This window comes from Gymnodraco acuticeps, unplaced genomic scaffold (genome assembly GCF_902827175.1).
Source record: "Gymnodraco acuticeps unplaced genomic scaffold, fGymAcu1.1, whole genome shotgun sequence".
Lineage (NCBI taxonomy): Eukaryota > Metazoa > Chordata > Actinopteri > Perciformes > Bathydraconidae > Gymnodraco > Gymnodraco acuticeps.
This window is the reverse complement of record NW_022990500.1, coordinates 21,055-39,441: the sequence shown is the minus strand read 5'-3', so window position 1 is coordinate 39,441 and position 18,387 is coordinate 21,055. Positions and strand designations below refer to the sequence as shown.

The following is an 18,387-nucleotide window of genomic DNA, read 5'->3' as shown; positions in this document are numbered from 1 at the left end:
GATTTGAAAAGCGGACATGTTTGCCCTCATAATCTCCAACACGACTCACAGCCAAAGTGACGCGGCAGCTCCAGCTGAAAGTGTCAGAGATTGCAACGATGCAACAGCAAGAGGCAAACAATTAGAATTATGAAAAGGTCCAAGCCTTCAGGGGTAGGAAGGAAACGGAAAAAAGAACAGGAGGAATCGAAAGTTAAAGACAGAGGTACGTCGGCTTGTGTAAAAAAGAAAAAAGTCAGTATGTACTGTACCGTTAGACATTTGATTTTAAGCTAGCTAGCTAGCTAGCTAAGGAGGTAGCCTGCCCATGATACAGCTTAGATGCCATGCTAGCCGCGAGCCTCTGATACAGAATGATAAATACAAATGATTTAAAGTTTTTATTTATGTGTTATTATTCTTATATAATCTTTTTGTAAATAATATACTACTTTTCTATTGTGATGGCTGTAAATTGATCCTCCAATAGTGTTTAATTTGTCAGATAGTTTATTTTCACGGTCAACTTGTGTGTAGACCTATATATATATATATATATATATATATATATATATTTATTTTTCTGTTTATTTTAGAATTGGTTTATTTTCTGCTCTTTTTAATGTCTAATCATTGTGCAATGCTTTGTTGTATATGCTTCTGTAACGAAATAATGTGAATGTTAGCCAGAAGAAAGCTATCTGGATAACTGCTCCTTTGTATAAAGTGAGGCTGACCAACCAATATGGGCATGTGTTATTATTTACATTACATGTCATTTGTTAGACGCTTTTATCCAAAGCGACTTACATACATTCAGTACTGTGGACAATCCCCACAGGAGCAATTTGGGGTGAAGTGTCTTGTAGTAGTAGTAGAACCTTTATTTATCCAGGAAAATCAATTAAGAACAAATTCTTATTTACAATGATGACCTGACAGGAGGCAAAGGCTTCCTGAGGGGATGGGGTTTGGGAGGGAAAATAAATAAAAAGACAGACTCCGGGCACTACAGAACCCAGGAGACAACACAAACACATAGAGCAAAGATGACAGGCATAGCAGTTAAACATATAAAAACTCTAAAACAATATTGCTGTGGTTCAATCAGTCATTAAAATCAGCATCAGGCAAAGCAGCTACATGTGTGTACCAGGGTGTCAATAATAGTGACATTGAAGGTGCGGGGGAGACAAAGGTTTTTATTTTCAACGTTTTTTGAAAGACATTCCAGCTATCAGCTGCTGCAAACTGAAAGGCGGAGCGGCCAAAGGATGTATGGGCTTTGGGGATCTTTAACAGGATGCTTGTAGCTGACCGGGTGTTGTGCGTCGGGGGTGTGCGGATTTGCAGTAATTGTGTGAGGTAGAAGGGGGTGAGGCCTAGGAGTGTTTGTAAAAAACATCAGCCAGTGGATGTTGCGTCTGGTCCATAGACTGTATATATAAATGGACGTAGGTCCGTGACGTCACCCATAGGATTCTGCAGAGTTGCCGTGAAGCCCTTAGTAGGCGGAGTCGGCCACTAACGGCTCGACAGTGACGCCAGAGTTCAACTCCCGCCTTCTCCAGCCTGCTCCAAATAAGGGCAAAGAGGCGGAGCCGAGGCGGGACCTGCTGCCACCGAGCTGGAAGTGCCAGAGCTAGCTGAAGCTACCAAGCTAAGCTAAAATGCTCCACATCTGCACGCTGCCGCGTCGCATTTTACGTTTCTAAGGTAAGCGGACATGAAACTATTCAGCAAAACTATAAATAATAATCTAAGTTATTGAGCTTTTAGCATAATACTTCAGAATCTTAAAACCCCTTAACGTTTGTATGCAATTGTGCTAAATTCAACACTGGAATCAAGCAAATATTAATATGTTTGCATGACATTAGTTATTTATATTTTGATATCACTTAACTATACGTTTAAGTCAAGCTAAGGTACATGTGATGGTAGCTAGTTAGCGCTCTTACCTGTGAGGCCTCCTCCAAACAGCATAATAACCAGACTATCATTAAAACTAAGTACCAGTTATAGATCATTGACTTTAGACAAACAATTCAAAAGACAAAATGTATTTAAAGACCAATCTTTATTGAATGTGCCTCTTAACCTGAGATATTAGTTATACAGTAATAGTATTGACAATCTAAAAAAACTGAGCAACTCAACGGTTAACTTTATGTTTCTTATTGTCTAAAGCATTTATTATTTTCATTTTCCCCCTCTCATATTCAGTGTGGACGGATTGAGACAGCGTGGTGTCCAGAGAGCTGCAGAGACTTCAGGGAGAAACCTCCGTGTGATGGACGTCCTGTCTGTTGGTTTGGAGAGGACTGAGGGTCTTTCCTCAGCGAGGAGGACTGAGGGTCTTTCCTCTGCGAGGAGGACCAGGCCTGATGGAGGAGCCCATGCTGGGCAAAGCTGATACCAACTGCACAGGCCTAGTCGGTCACTTTATTTGACTAAATGTGTTTAATACATTTAATAGGTTTACACCTTCTGTCCTATGTGCTTTTTATTTAAAACATTTGATTAACTTTTGGTTCACATTTCAATAAATTGTATTTGTATTTGCACTCCTTTTGTCCATTATTCTTACTGAAAATGTTAGATTACACATTCACATCTGACTGAAGATTGGCCCCATTTATTAGTGACGTTGCAAAACAAGGTACATGTTGTGAAGCTCAAAGTGAGGCAAATAGAAATAATCAGCTGATGGAGTGTAGATGTGGAAATAGCTGCATTCGATCAGCTGACTGTTTTTACAATAAAAGTAGTTTCTTAGTGAATGTCCTGCACTGGTCTTAAAATCTCATAACATCAGCTTTTAATGTTCCTCTTGGATGTTCTTCTTGACCCTCAGAGCAGGAGAAAATGTCCTGTCTTTCAGGCATGTCCTTTCCTAACAAAAATGACAGGAAACATAAAACATATTATTGCAGAACAAGTGTGTTATTTATGAAAGCGGTGTGTTTGTGTGTTTAGGCTGTAGATATAATTATTTTGTAATTGTAATGGTTTTTTTTTTTCAACAATGAGCTACAAAGACAATCAGATTATGAATGAACAGTATGAAGTTCATCAACATTGAAATATATGTTATTATCAAAATAATATTTAACTGTTATCAAAACGTAGTGCAACTGTAGAAGCTTGCTCTGTTGTCTCACTGAAAGAATCACTTTTACCACGTTTTTTACAGACAATATTGAGAGATAAATAGTAGCAGTTCTCACTATGTGTTAAATATCTTTGCCTTCAATACATGAAATTAGAAAGCTGACAAAGTCATATTGCTTGTTATCATCTAAATGTAACTTTTTGCATGGAAAAAACCCTCAACTTAACTGATGTGTAGGTGACCTAGTATTTAGTATTGTTTAATGGAATGTATATCAGTGTATTAAAGTCAATACTTCATTTATTTAAACCAATATCTTTCTTGATTCTTTGTACAGTATGAAAAAAGAGTCTTTGTACCTGTGCTGAAGTTCACTGCTGTGAGGCGTCCAGTTCTGTCTCTCACTCTCTGGTCCAGCCTATCTGCATCACCTGGACACTTTAAACAAACAGATATATATATAAATATTATATATATATATATATATATATATATATATATATGTAAAGTACCATGTGTACAAACAATATAACTGATTCTCTTCTGTTGAACATGTTGGATTGTGTATTGTCCGAGTCAGGGTCCTTTTTATTTTACTGTAACTTTGGAAGTTGTGTTACCAATGCTTACTGTTTATTTGATACCCATTTGGTAATGCAATTAATAAAAACAACAAGGTTTGGGTTCGTTCTTCAGATGACTGTGACGTTAACGTGTAAGCTCAATAATGAACTCCAGCTCAACCAACCATATTGTAATATCCAAGTAATCATCTTGAAATATGACATTAATAATTGTAATATACACACATCTTATTGTGAGGTTGATTTCACATACACTACTTTGACATTAGCTTGTCTACATACTTGAGCATAGCCAATTTAAATTAACCTTAGATGCATATAGTTCTACCTACATAATAAAATATCTCTAAGTTACAAGGATGTAACCTTATTTTATCAACCTCAAACAGAAGCCGTTTGTTCAACAGTATTATCCCACTTAACACTTGTCTATTTCGTTGTAACCTTTTATATACAGTCTATGATTTTAACTTGGAGGCTACGATTACAATCGTTAGCACCGATGTAGCTACCACTAGCTTACATGCTAACCCAAGCCTTACCATTCATTACGTAGCTGATTAAAATCATTAACACATAAATAAAGCACTAGAATTTCACTTACCGCAAAACCGCATTCATGCACCGTCTGTTTTAACCGCAGAGCGAGTCACAATAGTCCGATATATAAGCATGAAGAACAAACAACCACGGCCGGCTACAAGTTGTGTTTCCTGGATGAGCTGAGAAGGCAGAGTCCCTGTAGCTAGCTTCACGGAGCAGCTAGCAGAGAGACAAGAAGCTAGCAGCGGCAGGCACTTGACAGAGCCGTCACTCAATGTGACCACGCCCTAATTTAGGCACAAACTTTAAGACCTAATATAAATAAATTAGAAAACAATTCACTCACAGATCCATAATCATAAAGGTGGAATCTAACTATATCGATAATAAAATGTATGGAGCCAGGGGTAGAAACATGTTTTTTTCTGCTGTAAAGTTGGGCATTTTGGGGCATGGGGTCTATGGAAATTGCTCCTTTCTGCAGCCATCGCCTATCGGCCAATATATGAACTGCAGTGTGTGGCACTTCCGTATTGGCTTCCCGGCTCTTCCCCACAGTTTGCCGCTTGGTCTGGTCTCAAGAGAGGGCCAGTTAGCCAGAGAGTACAGGTCACAGTGGTGTGTCCCTGTAGGGGGCATTGGTGGCGAAGCGGATGGCGGAGTTGATAACGAACGTTCTAAATGATCGAGAGCTCCTTTACACGCCGAGCGGTAGATGGTATCGCCGTAGTCGAACAGAGGAAGGACAGTCATCTGGACCAGAGAGAGTCTAGCAGATGAAGTGAATGAGGAGCGATTCCTATAATAGAAAGCTGAGTCTAGCTTTAACCTTGGTCTGAATTTTGGAGAGAATGTTCTGAGAATGACAGATTACTGTCAATACAAAATCCAAGGTATTTATAGATTTAACTATTTCGAGGTCCCGGCCATCGGCGGTCACAATAGTCCCAGTTTGGGAGGCACCACTGCGGCCAAACCACATGATCTTGGTTTTAGGGTGTTCAGGACACGCGCCAAGGGCAGAGAGAGTGATGGATTCTCTAAAAAGCTATCCTGAAGAGTTTCCAGGACAGTATCCGGGGAAGGGCCAGCAGTGTACAGAATCGTGTCATCAGCATATAGGTGGATAGAGGAGGTTGCCCACGATTCTCTCATGTTCATTTATATATATTGAGAATAGGATGGGGTGCTAGAATAGAGCCTGTGGTACTCCCTTAGAGATGGATAGGGGCTGTATCATCAGATTTCAGATTACACACTGGGTGCGCATGGACAGGTTAGTTTTCAAACCAGGCTATCGATTGGTTAGTGACACTAATGCATCTAACTTTCCCAGAAGCAGTTGGTGATCTACGGTGTCGAAGGCTTTGGCAAGATCGATGAAATGGCAGCACAGTATTGTCTGGAGTCAAGGGCATTGATGATATCATTTAGGACTTTGAGAGTCGCCGTCTCACACCCATACCTGCACGGAACCCAGACTGCATGTCAGATAGTATGTTGTAAGTCTTCAGAAACCATGTTAGCTGTTTGCAAACTAACTTTTCGAACACTTTCGCTATACAGGGTAGAATGGATATTGGACGATAGCAGTTGGGGTCAGCATGGTTTCCCCCCTTTAAACAAAGGTTGCACTGAGGCTGCCTTCCAGGCAGAAGGTATCACTGCTGTCTGTATGGACAGATTACAAAGGTGGGAGATAGCTTCTGCAATAATCGGGGCTGCAACTTTAAAAAAGAAGGGGTCTAGCCCCATCAAGACCTGCAGGTTTGTTGGGGGTCAAGTTTGCTAAGGACCTCCAGCACATCATTCTCACTAACTCCTGTAGGCAGAAGCTGTGACATGGGGCTGCGCTAGAGGGGCTGGGTGGCAGGAGTGTTGGTGGTGGGGGGCTTAGGAGGCGCTATAGAGCCAAATAGGTTCCCACATTTAACAAGTGCTGATTTAAAGAGCTCTGCTATGCGTTCATTACCGGTGACTACTGTGTCCTCAATAACGAGGGAGTTAGGTGAGATGAGAGGATGGGGGTTTATTCTCCATCTCTTTCAACTGTTTTCCAGAATGTCCTTGGATTGGATCCCACAGAGGTTGAAATTGATTATGGAAGTAATCAACCTTGGCTTTGCGGATAGCCTGTATAGATTTATTTCTAATTCTCCTGAATGATAGCCAATCGTCGTGGGATTTTGAGTGACGAGCCTTGCGCCAGGTGGAGTTCTTGAGTTTTGAGCAGTTCTTGAGTTTGAGCAGTTCAGCTAAATCTCGGTTAAACCAAGGACTGCATCGGTTTTTTACCCTCATGTTGTTTATGGGAGCATGTTTATTGATTACCATACTAAAGGAGTCATAAAAGAAGGACCATGCAGCATCGATGTCAGGGATCAAGCTAAGTCTGTCCCACTTGATAGCAGCCAGGTCGTAGAGGAAGTCTTGTTTCGTTGAAAATGTTTCAGTATTCGTCTGTGAGTGGTAAGAACTGGCTGTTTAATTATGCCACCATTATGAATGCAGCCAATAAGACAGTGGTCACTGAGATCGCTACAGAAGACGCCAGTTTTGTACCTGTCAGAGTTATTTGTGAGGATGACATCAAGGAGGGTGGCTTTTTCTGGATTTTTGTGTCATACCGTGTAGGAGTAAGGATAATCTGCGAGAGATTAAGAGAGTCCCATTGTTTTTGGACCTGCGCAGGAGGGTTGAGCATGTCCCAGTTTAGATCCCCCAGTAGCACAAACTCAGAATGAGTGTGGGGTGCCAGGAGGGTGCTGAGAGCAGGTAGGGCATGCTGGGGCAGAGGGTGGGCGATAGCAGCCAGCGACTGTCAGTGTAGAGTTATTGGCCAGTTTAATTGTTACGATAAGTAGGTCAAATTGTTTGGGGACAGATTTACTAGTGGCGATAGAACACTGGAGGTGTTGCTTTGTGAATATAACTACTCCACCAGCTTTAAATGATCTATCCTGCCTAAATACATTATAACCAGTGATGCCGATGTCAGAGTCTGGGATATTCTTCTTCAGCCAAGACTCAGTGATGACAAGTACCTCCGGATTTGAGCTGTGAACGAGTACTTTTATCTGGTCAATTTTTGGCAGTAAGCTTCTAGCATTTACATGTAGAAAACCTAAAGCTTTACGAGAGCAGAAGTCAGGGAAACTCAGATCGTTGTGACAAAAATTGACATCAGGGCACAGGTCAGAACTAGGGCTACATACAATAGAAGGTCCAGGATGAACATGCACATTGCCCGATATCATCAGTAATAATACAATCAGGGCACGGCCAAGAGCTAGCAGTGAGTCACAATGCCTAGTTTGTTTTGTGCGCACAATGACAGTGGAATGTAATGTTATCATCTTGTGTAGTGACCTCATAATCACACATGATAGTAGTGGCATGGTGTCAGAGTTTATGTTTGGCGTTAGCCCAAGGAACCTGAATATCAGCAACGAGTCAATAGTAGGACATGCTGTCATAATTACCCAGAGAAAAATGTTACTAAAACAAAATCTCTTGTTTTGGACTGACAGTAATGATTCAAGAAATAGTAGATACATAAATACACACACATCAATCTGTTGTGGATGGAACACAACAAATGGTGCTCTTACCTGTGATGCCTCCTCCAAACATTATAACCAGACTGTATCATTCAAACTATAAGTAACAGTTCTAGCTACTTGACTTTAGACAAACAATTCAAAAGACAAAATCAACACAATTTATTGAAAGACTAATCTTTATTTTACGGTGCCTCTCCTTTTGTTTGTATTATTAAACCCTGTCAATCTAAAAAAACTGAGCAACTCAACAGTTAACTTTATATTTCTTATTGTCCATCTATTACACTATTTGTTCCCCTCTCATATTCACAGGATGGATGATTAGAGACTTTGGGGGAGACCTCAGCTTTATGAACGTCCTGTCTGTTGGTTTGGCCGGAGAGGGCTGAGGGTCTTTCCCTGCAAGGAGGACCAGGCCTGAGGGAGGAGGACCAGGCCTGAGGGAGTAGGACCAGGCCTGAGGGAGGAGGACCAGGCCTGATGGAGGAGGACCAGGCCTGAGGGAGGAGGACCAGGCCTGAGGGAGTAGGACCAGGCCTGAGGGAGGAGGACCAGGCCTGATGGAGGAGGACCAGGCCTGAGGGAGGAGGACCAGGCCTGAGGGAGGAGGACCAGGCCTGAGGGAGGAGGACCTGCACCAGCTGTACCTACAGAACTTAGCCCATGCTGGGCATAGCTGTTACCACCTGCACAGGCCTAGCTTGTGAATTAACAGATTCACATTTAGTGTAACTTATGTATATTATTTAGTATTTATTTTTAAATGGTGATGGTTCATGCTTGATAACTTTTAGTTCACATTTCAATAAATTGTATTTGCACTCCTTTTGTCCGTTATTCTCACTGAAGATGTTAGATTACACATTCACATCTGACTGAAGATTGGCACCATTTATTTGTGACGTTGCAAACTCTGCAGTACAAGGCACAAATGATGTGAAGCAGGTGTGCAGGTCTTTGTGTTACAATACAAGTGTCTCTTAGTGAATGTCCTGTACTGCTCTTAAATCTCATCACATCAGCTTCTCCTTTCCCTCTTGGTGTTCTTCTGGACCCTCAGAGAAAGAGAACATGGTGAAGCAGTCCTGTCTCTCAGGCGTGTCCTTTCCTAACAGAAATATCAAAACACATATTATTGCAGAGCAAGTGTGTTATTTAAGAAAGAGGTGTGTTTGTTTGTTCATACATATAATGATTTTTTTATTTGAATGTGTTTTTTAAATCCAACAGTGTACTACAAAGATAATCAGATTATGAATAAACCGTTCTAAATTCATCAACATTGAAATAAATGTATTATTAAAATAATATGTAACTGTTATTGCAACTGTAGAAGCTTGCTCTGTCCGGTTGTCTCACTGAAAGACAAAGGGTCGCAGCTCTCACTATGTTCAATCATATTTGCCTTAAATACATTGAAATGTGAAAGTTGAACAAAAAAGTGATGTTGCTTGGTAAAATGTAAATGTAACCTTTTGCTAAGAAAGTCCACTCAACATCACTGATGTGCAGGTGATCTAGTATTCAGTCATGTTTAATGGCATGTATATCAGTGTATTAGAGTCATTACTTTATGCATTCTTTGTAAAGCATGAAAAAGGTGTACCTTGGAATCCGTGCTGAAGTTCTCTGCTGCTAGGAGTCCAGATCTGTCTCTCCTCCTCTGGTCCAGCCTGTCTGGATCACCTTAAGGAGACTTTGAACAAACAGATGTAAAGTTACATGCATGGGTTACAGACTTCTTTACATGCAAACAACGTTTTATCTTCTTTTAAAAACAGGTCATAATCTTATTGTTATACTTCAGAAATGGCTGGATATCACAGTCCTTATACTGTATCAGTTTGATTGAGTATTATTGTGTAGGTCCTTTTTATGTTACTGTTACTTTGGATGAGGTTTTCATGAGTCAGTCAAATTAATTTGTTTTCATATGTATCACACACGTAAGGGTAAGACACAAACTTAACAAATGCAATGCAATGGATAAGCTTCATTCTGACTGAAGTCACAGATAACGTCATACTGTATCTAATATTTAAACAAATCATTTCCTTGTCACTAAAGCATTGACTATTCATCGTCCTTAAATGCAGGCATTAAGTTACATGTTCCGTTGTACAGCCACGATGAGGCTGTTTCTCAAGTGTGATGATAATACAATTAAAAGAGGCATTGGTAATAATATTAAAAACAACAATGTTTGGGTCGTTCGTCGGATAGGCGGTTAGCTGCAATAAATAACTCCAGTTCAACAAACCATATTACAATATCTAATGGAGCGTTATTTCTGGACCATCTTGAAATGTGACGTTCATATTTTAAAGATACACACATTTCATTGTGAGGTTGATTTAATATACACTAACTCTCTTCAACAATACGTTGACGTTAGCTAGTCTATTTTATGCTATAGTAGAGCATAGTGAATTGAAATGAACCTTAACAATGCATACAGTAACCTAACTAGCAAACTAACTATCTAACGTACAAGGATGACTTTATTTCATTTTTTTTTAACTTGAATTGTTACATTTTTATTTCACATACAGTAGGTACATTCGGAGCAAAACAATTCATATGTATGATTTTCAAAGTAATTATTTTCAATGTTATAAATCCGGTGTCTGATAAAATTCAAATACTTCTGTCTCGTTTGCTTCCATAGTTTTCTTCATTTATATGAGTTCTTTAGCTAACATGCCTCTTATGTTTCTTCTTCCCACCAGGCACCCAAAACATATATGTTATAAAAGCCAATGAATCATTCCAGAGTTTAAATGAAGTCAAAACGATGTTGTCATTAGCCCGCAGGTTATACACAGGCTGGAGCATGCACAATCAAAGACAACGTGTCTGTGGTTCTGCGTGCATGCTAACACCTACGGAGTTGACGTGAAGTGTGAAAATAAATTGATTGCGTTTCAGAGAACCAATAATGATGCTCTGAGAAATAATTTCCTGACTATTGAAAAACATGAGGACTTAATAATTCATGGTATTTACTTTGGGGCTTTCCCAAGTGTTCAAAGCGCCTTACAAACATATTAGACATGAATCCAGATTACTGAGGACAATACCCACAGGACACACGCTGCCAGAATCCACCGTGGTGTCTGATATATTGAATTAAAATACTCATCTTGGTTAACAGAAGGAACGGTGAACAAAAAGATGAAATGTGAAATACTTCTTTGTAAGTTAGTGTCCTGTTTTAGAGATATTAAGTTTTATATAGTGTACACCTCTCAAGTGTTTTATATTTGACTCGAACATGAGTGACCTTGAACGACACATAGCAAAGGAAAGTCTCCATGTAATGTGGGTGGCTCTTAAAAGAGCCTTTGGTCGGTGGGTCAGCAGCTGCTTATCCCCCGAAGCCGTACAGGGTGCGGCCCTGCCTCTTCAGAGCGTACACCACATCCATGGCGGTCACCGTCTTCCTCTTGGCGTGCTCGGTGTAGGTGACTGCATCACGGATCACGTTCTCCAGGAACACCTTCAGCACACTGCGGGTCTCCTCGTAGATCAGACCGGAGATACGCTTCACTCCGCCGCGGCGAGCCAGACGGCGGATGGCGGGCTTGGTGATGCCCTGGATGTTATCACGGAGCACTTTGCGGTGGCGCTTAGCGCCTCCTTTGCCGAGTCCCTTGCCTCCTTTTCCTCGTCCACTCATTTTGGAGTCTTGGTAGATCGGGTCGTTCAAAGCGAATGAGTGGAAGCAGTCTGACCGGCAGTGTTTAGATATTCACTGCGGACCTAAGAGAGGACGGACAGCGGGAAGGCTGCGAGGCGGGGCCAAGGCTGCAGCCTCCACATCATCCTCCAACACATTTAGTTTATTTTAGATATTGTTTATATAATTCGCGCAGGCTTTATACTAAAGGTTTGATGATTAGAGGTTCCTTAATATGTAATAAAACCCCGAATAACATTTACAATTGAAAAAAGACAAGAAGACAGAAAATATATAATGTGTAAATACTGTATAGCTCACAGTTAATGCTTTTGACATGTCAACAGTTGCACACGGTATACACAGACCCTGAGTTAAGTTGTGCTGCCATGGCAACAATGATTACATTAATAATCAAGAAATGTACCACATATTTAATGATTACATTTAATAAGCTAAGTAACAGACACAGAAGCATAACACTGCTTCCATTCATAGGCTGTATTAATACTCTGTATATTTAAGCTCTTACAAAATAAAATGGCGTTGGTGAATTCATTATAATTTCATTTCAGCAATTCTTGTTTAGTTGATAGTGATTTTTGACCCATTGTATTTTATTGACAGCATAAATAACAGATATACGGTATATTTATTCTGCAGCTCAGAAAGTCAGATCGACGGAAATTGTACAGAAAGATATGGTTTGTCTCACATCAGAGAGTTAGTTACTGAACTAGGGGGATCTGAATCTAACTAGACATGAATGATGAGTTAAATACAAGATGAAGAGGTGACCTGTGTGCAATGAAGCATCTCGTGAGATCTGTAGAAATACACCTGTAGAAGGATGGAGCAAGTAGGAGCCAAGGTCCCTCCAGTGCTATTTACCGGCATGACAACAGGATCAAGTCTTGTAAAGAAATGGTCAAATGCACCTGCATGTTATTCAAACTCTGAGCTGACATTTCTCTTTGATTGCTTCCAGCAAAAACACTGAATGGGTATCCACTGAAATTAAGTCTGAGGGAAACCTGTGCTCAAAGTGCTTTAGTGCCGACTAAGTAACAACTTGGAGAGCCTTATTTCAGAGAGGGAAACAAGTCTGTATTAATTAGTGATACAGAAATATGAAAACACATTTTCTCAGGATGTGATATAGTTAAACCCTCATTTTTATGTATATATATATATATATATATATATATATATATACTTATTACTTTTAAAAGTATGCATACGTTGTGTTTTAACCGAGCCATTGTGGGGCGAGCTGTAACGAGGCTCAGTAAACTATTAACATGTGAGAAATATGCATTTCATATTTAAGGGATTTCAGATTAGGGTCCTTGGATTAAGCATCAAGTTGTACACTTATTCTAAACCGAGGAATACATCTATAGAAGTAGTGGGTGGCTCTCAAAAGAGCCGTTGTGTTGTTGGTCTATCAGGGTTTACTTGGAGCTGGTGTACTTGGTCACGGCCTTGGTGCCCTCAGACACGGCGTGCTTGGCCAGCTCTCCGGGGAGCAGCAGGCGGACAGCGGTCTGGATCTCCCTGGAGGTGATGGTGCGGCGCTTGTTGTAGTGAGCCAGACGGGAGGCCTCCCCGGCGATGCGCTCAAAGATGTCGCTCACGAAGCAGTTCATGATGCCCATGGCCTTGGAGGAGATGCCGGTGTCGGGGTGCACCTGCTTCATCACTTTGTACACGTAGATGGCGTAGCTCTCCTTCCTGGACTTCCTCCTCTTCTTGCCGGTCTTGCTGGCGGTCTTAGCGACGGCTTTCTTGGAGCCCTTCTTGGCCGCTTTCACGCTGGCTGCTTCAGGCATGATGTCCCTTCTTGGGGTTTAACCGAAAGAATACTTCGTTGCTGTTCCGGACTTCAATTTATATTCGCCTGATGCAAATCAGTCTGTGCTGTTGCTCGAACATGATTGGCTGTCGTTTGTGATCAACACTGAGCATGCGTAGGAACTTCTTTCTTTTCTACATTTGAAGCTACAATTACTCTCCTTATAAGGGTTAATATATTCAATATATATATTGAATTTATATATTGAATATATATATATATTATATATATTTATTGATGTGTGTTTTGTCTTTTTGTATGTGATATGGACCTTGAGTCTGGAATAAAGATTGGAAATATATAATAATGTTGGATAACGTTTTTGGTATTAAGAATCACTAATCCTGAAACTTTGCAATCTTTATTCACATCATTGCATAGACTTAAACAATGAAGATTAAAATACCAATTTAAAACGGGTGGTCCAAAATAAAACTATAAAATAAACAACATATATATAAAAAAAACCATTAAGTAAATAATTAAAACAATATACCAAATAAATGCATACAACTAAAAGACAATTTTACTGTTTTTAACGTGTATTTTAATTAACAAGCGACCTCTGATGTGTAATCTGAACGTGGTAGCACTTCACTCTTTAGCAGCGGTAATATTCAATATTTCCGAAAACTAAACATGAAGCTAATTCATGCCAAAGCATTTACAGCTTAAACAAATGTAGTAGTATAACCAGTAGGGAAGAGAATAAATGTGAAGTGATAGCATTTGACTTTATGAAACGTCATGTGAAAAGCAAACAGATTATTGCAGACACTTTTCCTTTGACGGGTTCATTAAAGACAGATCATTGATAAAGACACACAGACTTTAATCCCACAAAGTTTCTATTAAAACATCTTAATTTTTTTATTGCACCGCTTCAATGATTTTGTACTTTTCAGAAAATACTATTAACTAGCCTACATTATTATATTAGTTATGTTTCAATAAATAACACGGTGAATCAGACTACATACCGAACGATGTAAACTACAGGGTTTTAGAATAATTAGTGACGTGTGCATGAATCCCAAATAACTGCCAACATAGAGACGTTTTAATATAAAAGTAATATAATCTAAAATGATTTAGGTATCACGATCAGTAATATTGGCAATATATTTATCTACATCAATACATACACGAACGTGTTGCGGCAGAGGCTCAGTCAGTAGGGGCTTGGGCTGGGAGCCTAGGGTCGCCGGTTCAAGTCCCCGAACAGACCTAAAGTATGGAGTGTGGACTGCTACTTGGAGAGGTCCCAGTTCACCTCCTGCCCTGCCGTGGCTCCCCGGGCGCTGTGCAATAGCTGCCCACTGCTCCTAGTACTAGGATGAAAGCAGAGAACACATGTCACTGTGTGCCGTGTGCTCTGCACATGGGCGTAATTTCCACTGGGGACAGGGGGGACATGTCCTTTTCAAAATCCCGTTTGTGTCCCCCCCCCACTTTTCAAATGTGTTTATTATTTATGAATAAATATAAAAAATGTACTATTTTTTTTCGCGAGCGGTCATAATACGGAGGAGCGTCTTTGTGTGTGAGAGAGAGAGAGAGAGAGAGAGGGAGAGAGGAGAGAGAGAGAGGGAGAGAGCGAGAGAGAGAGAGAGAGAGAGAGAGAGAGAGAGAGGAGAGAGAGAGAGAGAGAGGAGGGAGAGAGAGAGAGAGAGAGAGAGAGAGGAGAGAGAGAGAGGGTTGTTGTTAGCATCTGGTGCTAGCTCGGAGCTAACGGAGATTAGAAGCTGTTTCAGCAATGAGGAGAGGGAGAGCTCTCTACTGTCGGACTGAGATAACGTCAGCTCAGGGAGGTAAAGGACTCTGAGCGATTAGATTGTAAACTTTAGTCTAAGTTATCTCACTGGGTCTCAAACGGTTTGGTCTGAACAAATATTTCCATCTATTTAATATAGTTGTTCAAAATAAGTTAAAAAATAATTCCAATGTCAGTAAAAAATAAAAAACACAGTTTGAAAGGGGAGTGATTCGTAAAATATGCATAAACAAAAAGAAAGAATGCAGATGGTAAGATAAAGATAGGAGAGAGGAGCATATAAAATATGTGTTATTGGTTGCGAGCCTATTTTAATGGCTTTTGGAGTATTGAAATATATACAGTTCTGTTTCATATGAGTGTTGAGAGCTGTATCCGTACATCTCTTCATTTGGGCACCAGATTGATGCTTTCCACTTCAATTTAAAGAAACAAATCTTCCCTGGGAGCATGCCCCCGGACCCCCCTAGAGGAGGTGAGGTCATCACAAATAAAACGGTTCACATGGAGAGGATACTAGATAAGTGTGCACACTCATTCTATACACTACACATTTGTCTAGGATTAGTTAACACCATAGTCCCTAATATATAGAAAGGCAGGAAATGGAATTAAATCGAGAACAATGTTTCATTGCGGAGGACCCCGTGTTTTGTGTCCCCCCCACTTCTCAGACCAAAGTTACACCCTTGGCTCTGCATGTGAGACCATCCCTCCCATTCTATAATAATGCATTAGACAAACACTAGTAAAGTACTAGGACGTGTATATATAAATGTGTAGTATTGGGACGTTACTACTATAAACAGAATCATGGTTTTCCGTTTATTATATCAACAACAATGACCTATAGTAACGGAAGGTTCTCCCCAGTCCAGTGGGTGGCTCTTTCATTCTAAGCCCTGGTCAAGGACTTGATGTTCGTGTTAACGGGTCAGGATTTAACCATTTATTTGGAGACACCTGAACTTTTCATGGATGCAAGATGTTAGCGTTTAGTAGTTATGTTGAAATGTAAACAATATATAGGTCAGTGTAATTTGGGGTGGTGTAAATATAAAACGTGATTTGGAGACTATTTGTGATTAAACAACTCACTAAACCCATTTGATGAAATGTCTGTATTTGTCCCCTTCTAGAAACAGTAAACTGGACATATTAGAACAGGAAGGCAGCTTTTAGTTGACTCAGTGGGCGGCTCTTAAAAGAGCCTTTGGTCGGTGGGTCAGCAGCTGCTTATCCCCCGAAGCCGTACAGGGTGCGGCCCGGCCTCTTCAGAGCGTCTTCCTCTTGGCGTGCTCGGTGTAGGTCAAGTTAAGTTTACAAGAAACTAATGAAGTTGAACTCAACGAGCGACAGCCTTTGAATCTTATCTGCGGACATGATGGAGCACAGAGAGTGAGGACTTCAATGGTCGGGGCCAAAACTCAGTATCACTTCCCTTACATCATTATTATAATACTTTTTTAACCGCTTTTCTTTCTTTTATGCTTATTATTATTTTAAAAAGATTATATTATTACATATTTAAGATGTATCACAATATAATAATTGGTATAATAATGGTATAAGGACATTGTAGGACGAGTAAATGACACAATGTATTACTTAATTATATTTAAATAAACCAACATTTTTAGTATTTATGAGAACAACGTAAAGATTGTGAAGAAAGGCAAATTAAAATCTTTTATATTCTTTATGATTTTCATTGGTAAGTGTGGTGTTTCTGAATGTCATCAGATTCAGAAACATTAGGTGACTGTATTTCACATTTTCGTTTGGCCACCACCAATTAACAACGAGACACTATTAAATATAGCGGAGTTTAAAACTATTGTAAAAGATTATAAACACACAACTTGGCAAGAACACTGGGAACTCAGTGACACATGTCCACATCTTTCCAGCTTTCATAAACACGTGGCAGGTGGCAGATGGAGCAGGAGCCCAAGGGGGGGGGGGAGGTCGTCACACGTTTAAGAATAGGACACCCAGGACTAAACAAACGCTATACTGTAATTAACCGGAAACTGTCGAACATGTCTTAATAGACGGAGAAAAATACGATGCGCTGACCTCCTGACCCCGCCGCACGCTCAGGCGGACCCACGTCATCCAGACCATGGACTCGTTTCTCTGAAGCACCAGAGCAGGGAGGGCGGGCTTGGACTAAGAGACCATCTGCAGCTGCAGGGAAAGGATCTCCAACTATTTTAACGGACAGATAAAATAAAAGTTTTTAATGCAGAATTCCTTTAACCCTCCTGTTGTCTTCGGGTCAAATCTGACCGATTCACTACTTTCATCAATCATAACTTTTTTGTTTTACATTCAATTGCATTAAGGCTTCATGATATCCTTCACAGGAGACATTTGAACATATCACATTGCTGATCACCTCTTTCATTGCATTTTGGATGATTTAGTGAACTTTGTAACAACCATGGTGTTCCTCACTCACTCACTCACTCGCTCACTCACTCACTCACTCACTCACTCACTCACTCACTCACTCACTCACTCACTCACTCACTCACTCACACGCTCGCTCGCTCGCTCGCTCACTCACTCACACACTCACACACTCACTCTCACTCACTCACTCACTACTCACTCACTCACTCACACACTCACTCACTCCACTCCCTCACACACACACACACACACACACTCACTCACTCACACACACACACACACCTCGCTACGCTCGCTCACCCTCACTCACTCACACACACCACACACTCACACACTCACACACACACACACACACACACACACTCGCTCACTCACTCACACACTCACACACTCACCACACCACACACACACACTCACTCACACACTCACACACTAACACACTCACACACTCCACCACGCGCTCGCTCACTCAACTCACTCCACTCACTCACTCACTCACTCACTCCCTCACACACTCACACACACACACACCACACACCCACTCAACTTTCACAACACTCACACACTCACCACACACACCACACACACCACACACAACACACACCACACACACACACACACACACACACACACACACACACACACACATTTCCCGCTCTTATGTGCCCATCCCCCCACATGGATCACACCTGGCATTAACATGTTCAGTGTCTGTTCTTTGTATATTTACTGCAGGTCTTCATGTGTACCAGTATTCTGATACAATAGTTTGAAAGGGTGTTGAATGAAATGTGGTGATGATTAATGGTTGTTGTGTTAATGTAATAGCAGTTAAAACAGGACCGGTCAAATTTGACCTCGAACACCAAAGTAAGGG

The 18,387-nt window shown here is 40.7% G+C and overlaps 2 protein-coding genes across 2 annotated transcripts; both read right to left on the bottom strand.

Moving 5' to 3' along the window:
• Nucleotides 1–10,293: 10,293 nt before the first annotated feature.
• Nucleotides 10,294–11,484, bottom strand: LOC117552872 (histone H4). Its single transcript, XM_034226545.1, has one exon. It carries the CDS (start codon nt 11,461–11,463, stop codon nt 11,152–11,154), a length of 312 nt encoding a protein of 103 aa, XP_034082436.1. The 5' UTR covers nt 11,464–11,484; the 3' UTR covers nt 10,294–11,151.
• Nucleotides 11,485–12,706: 1,222 nt separating this feature from the next.
• On the bottom strand, nt 12,707–13,304 carry LOC117552870 (histone H2B 1.2-like). The gene has a single exon (XM_034226542.1). The coding sequence runs from the start codon at nt 13,293–13,295 to the stop codon at nt 12,918–12,920; it is 378 nt and encodes a 125-aa protein (XP_034082433.1). The 5' UTR covers nt 13,296–13,304; the 3' UTR covers nt 12,707–12,917.
• Between the last annotated feature and the right edge of the window lie 5,083 nt (nt 13,305–18,387).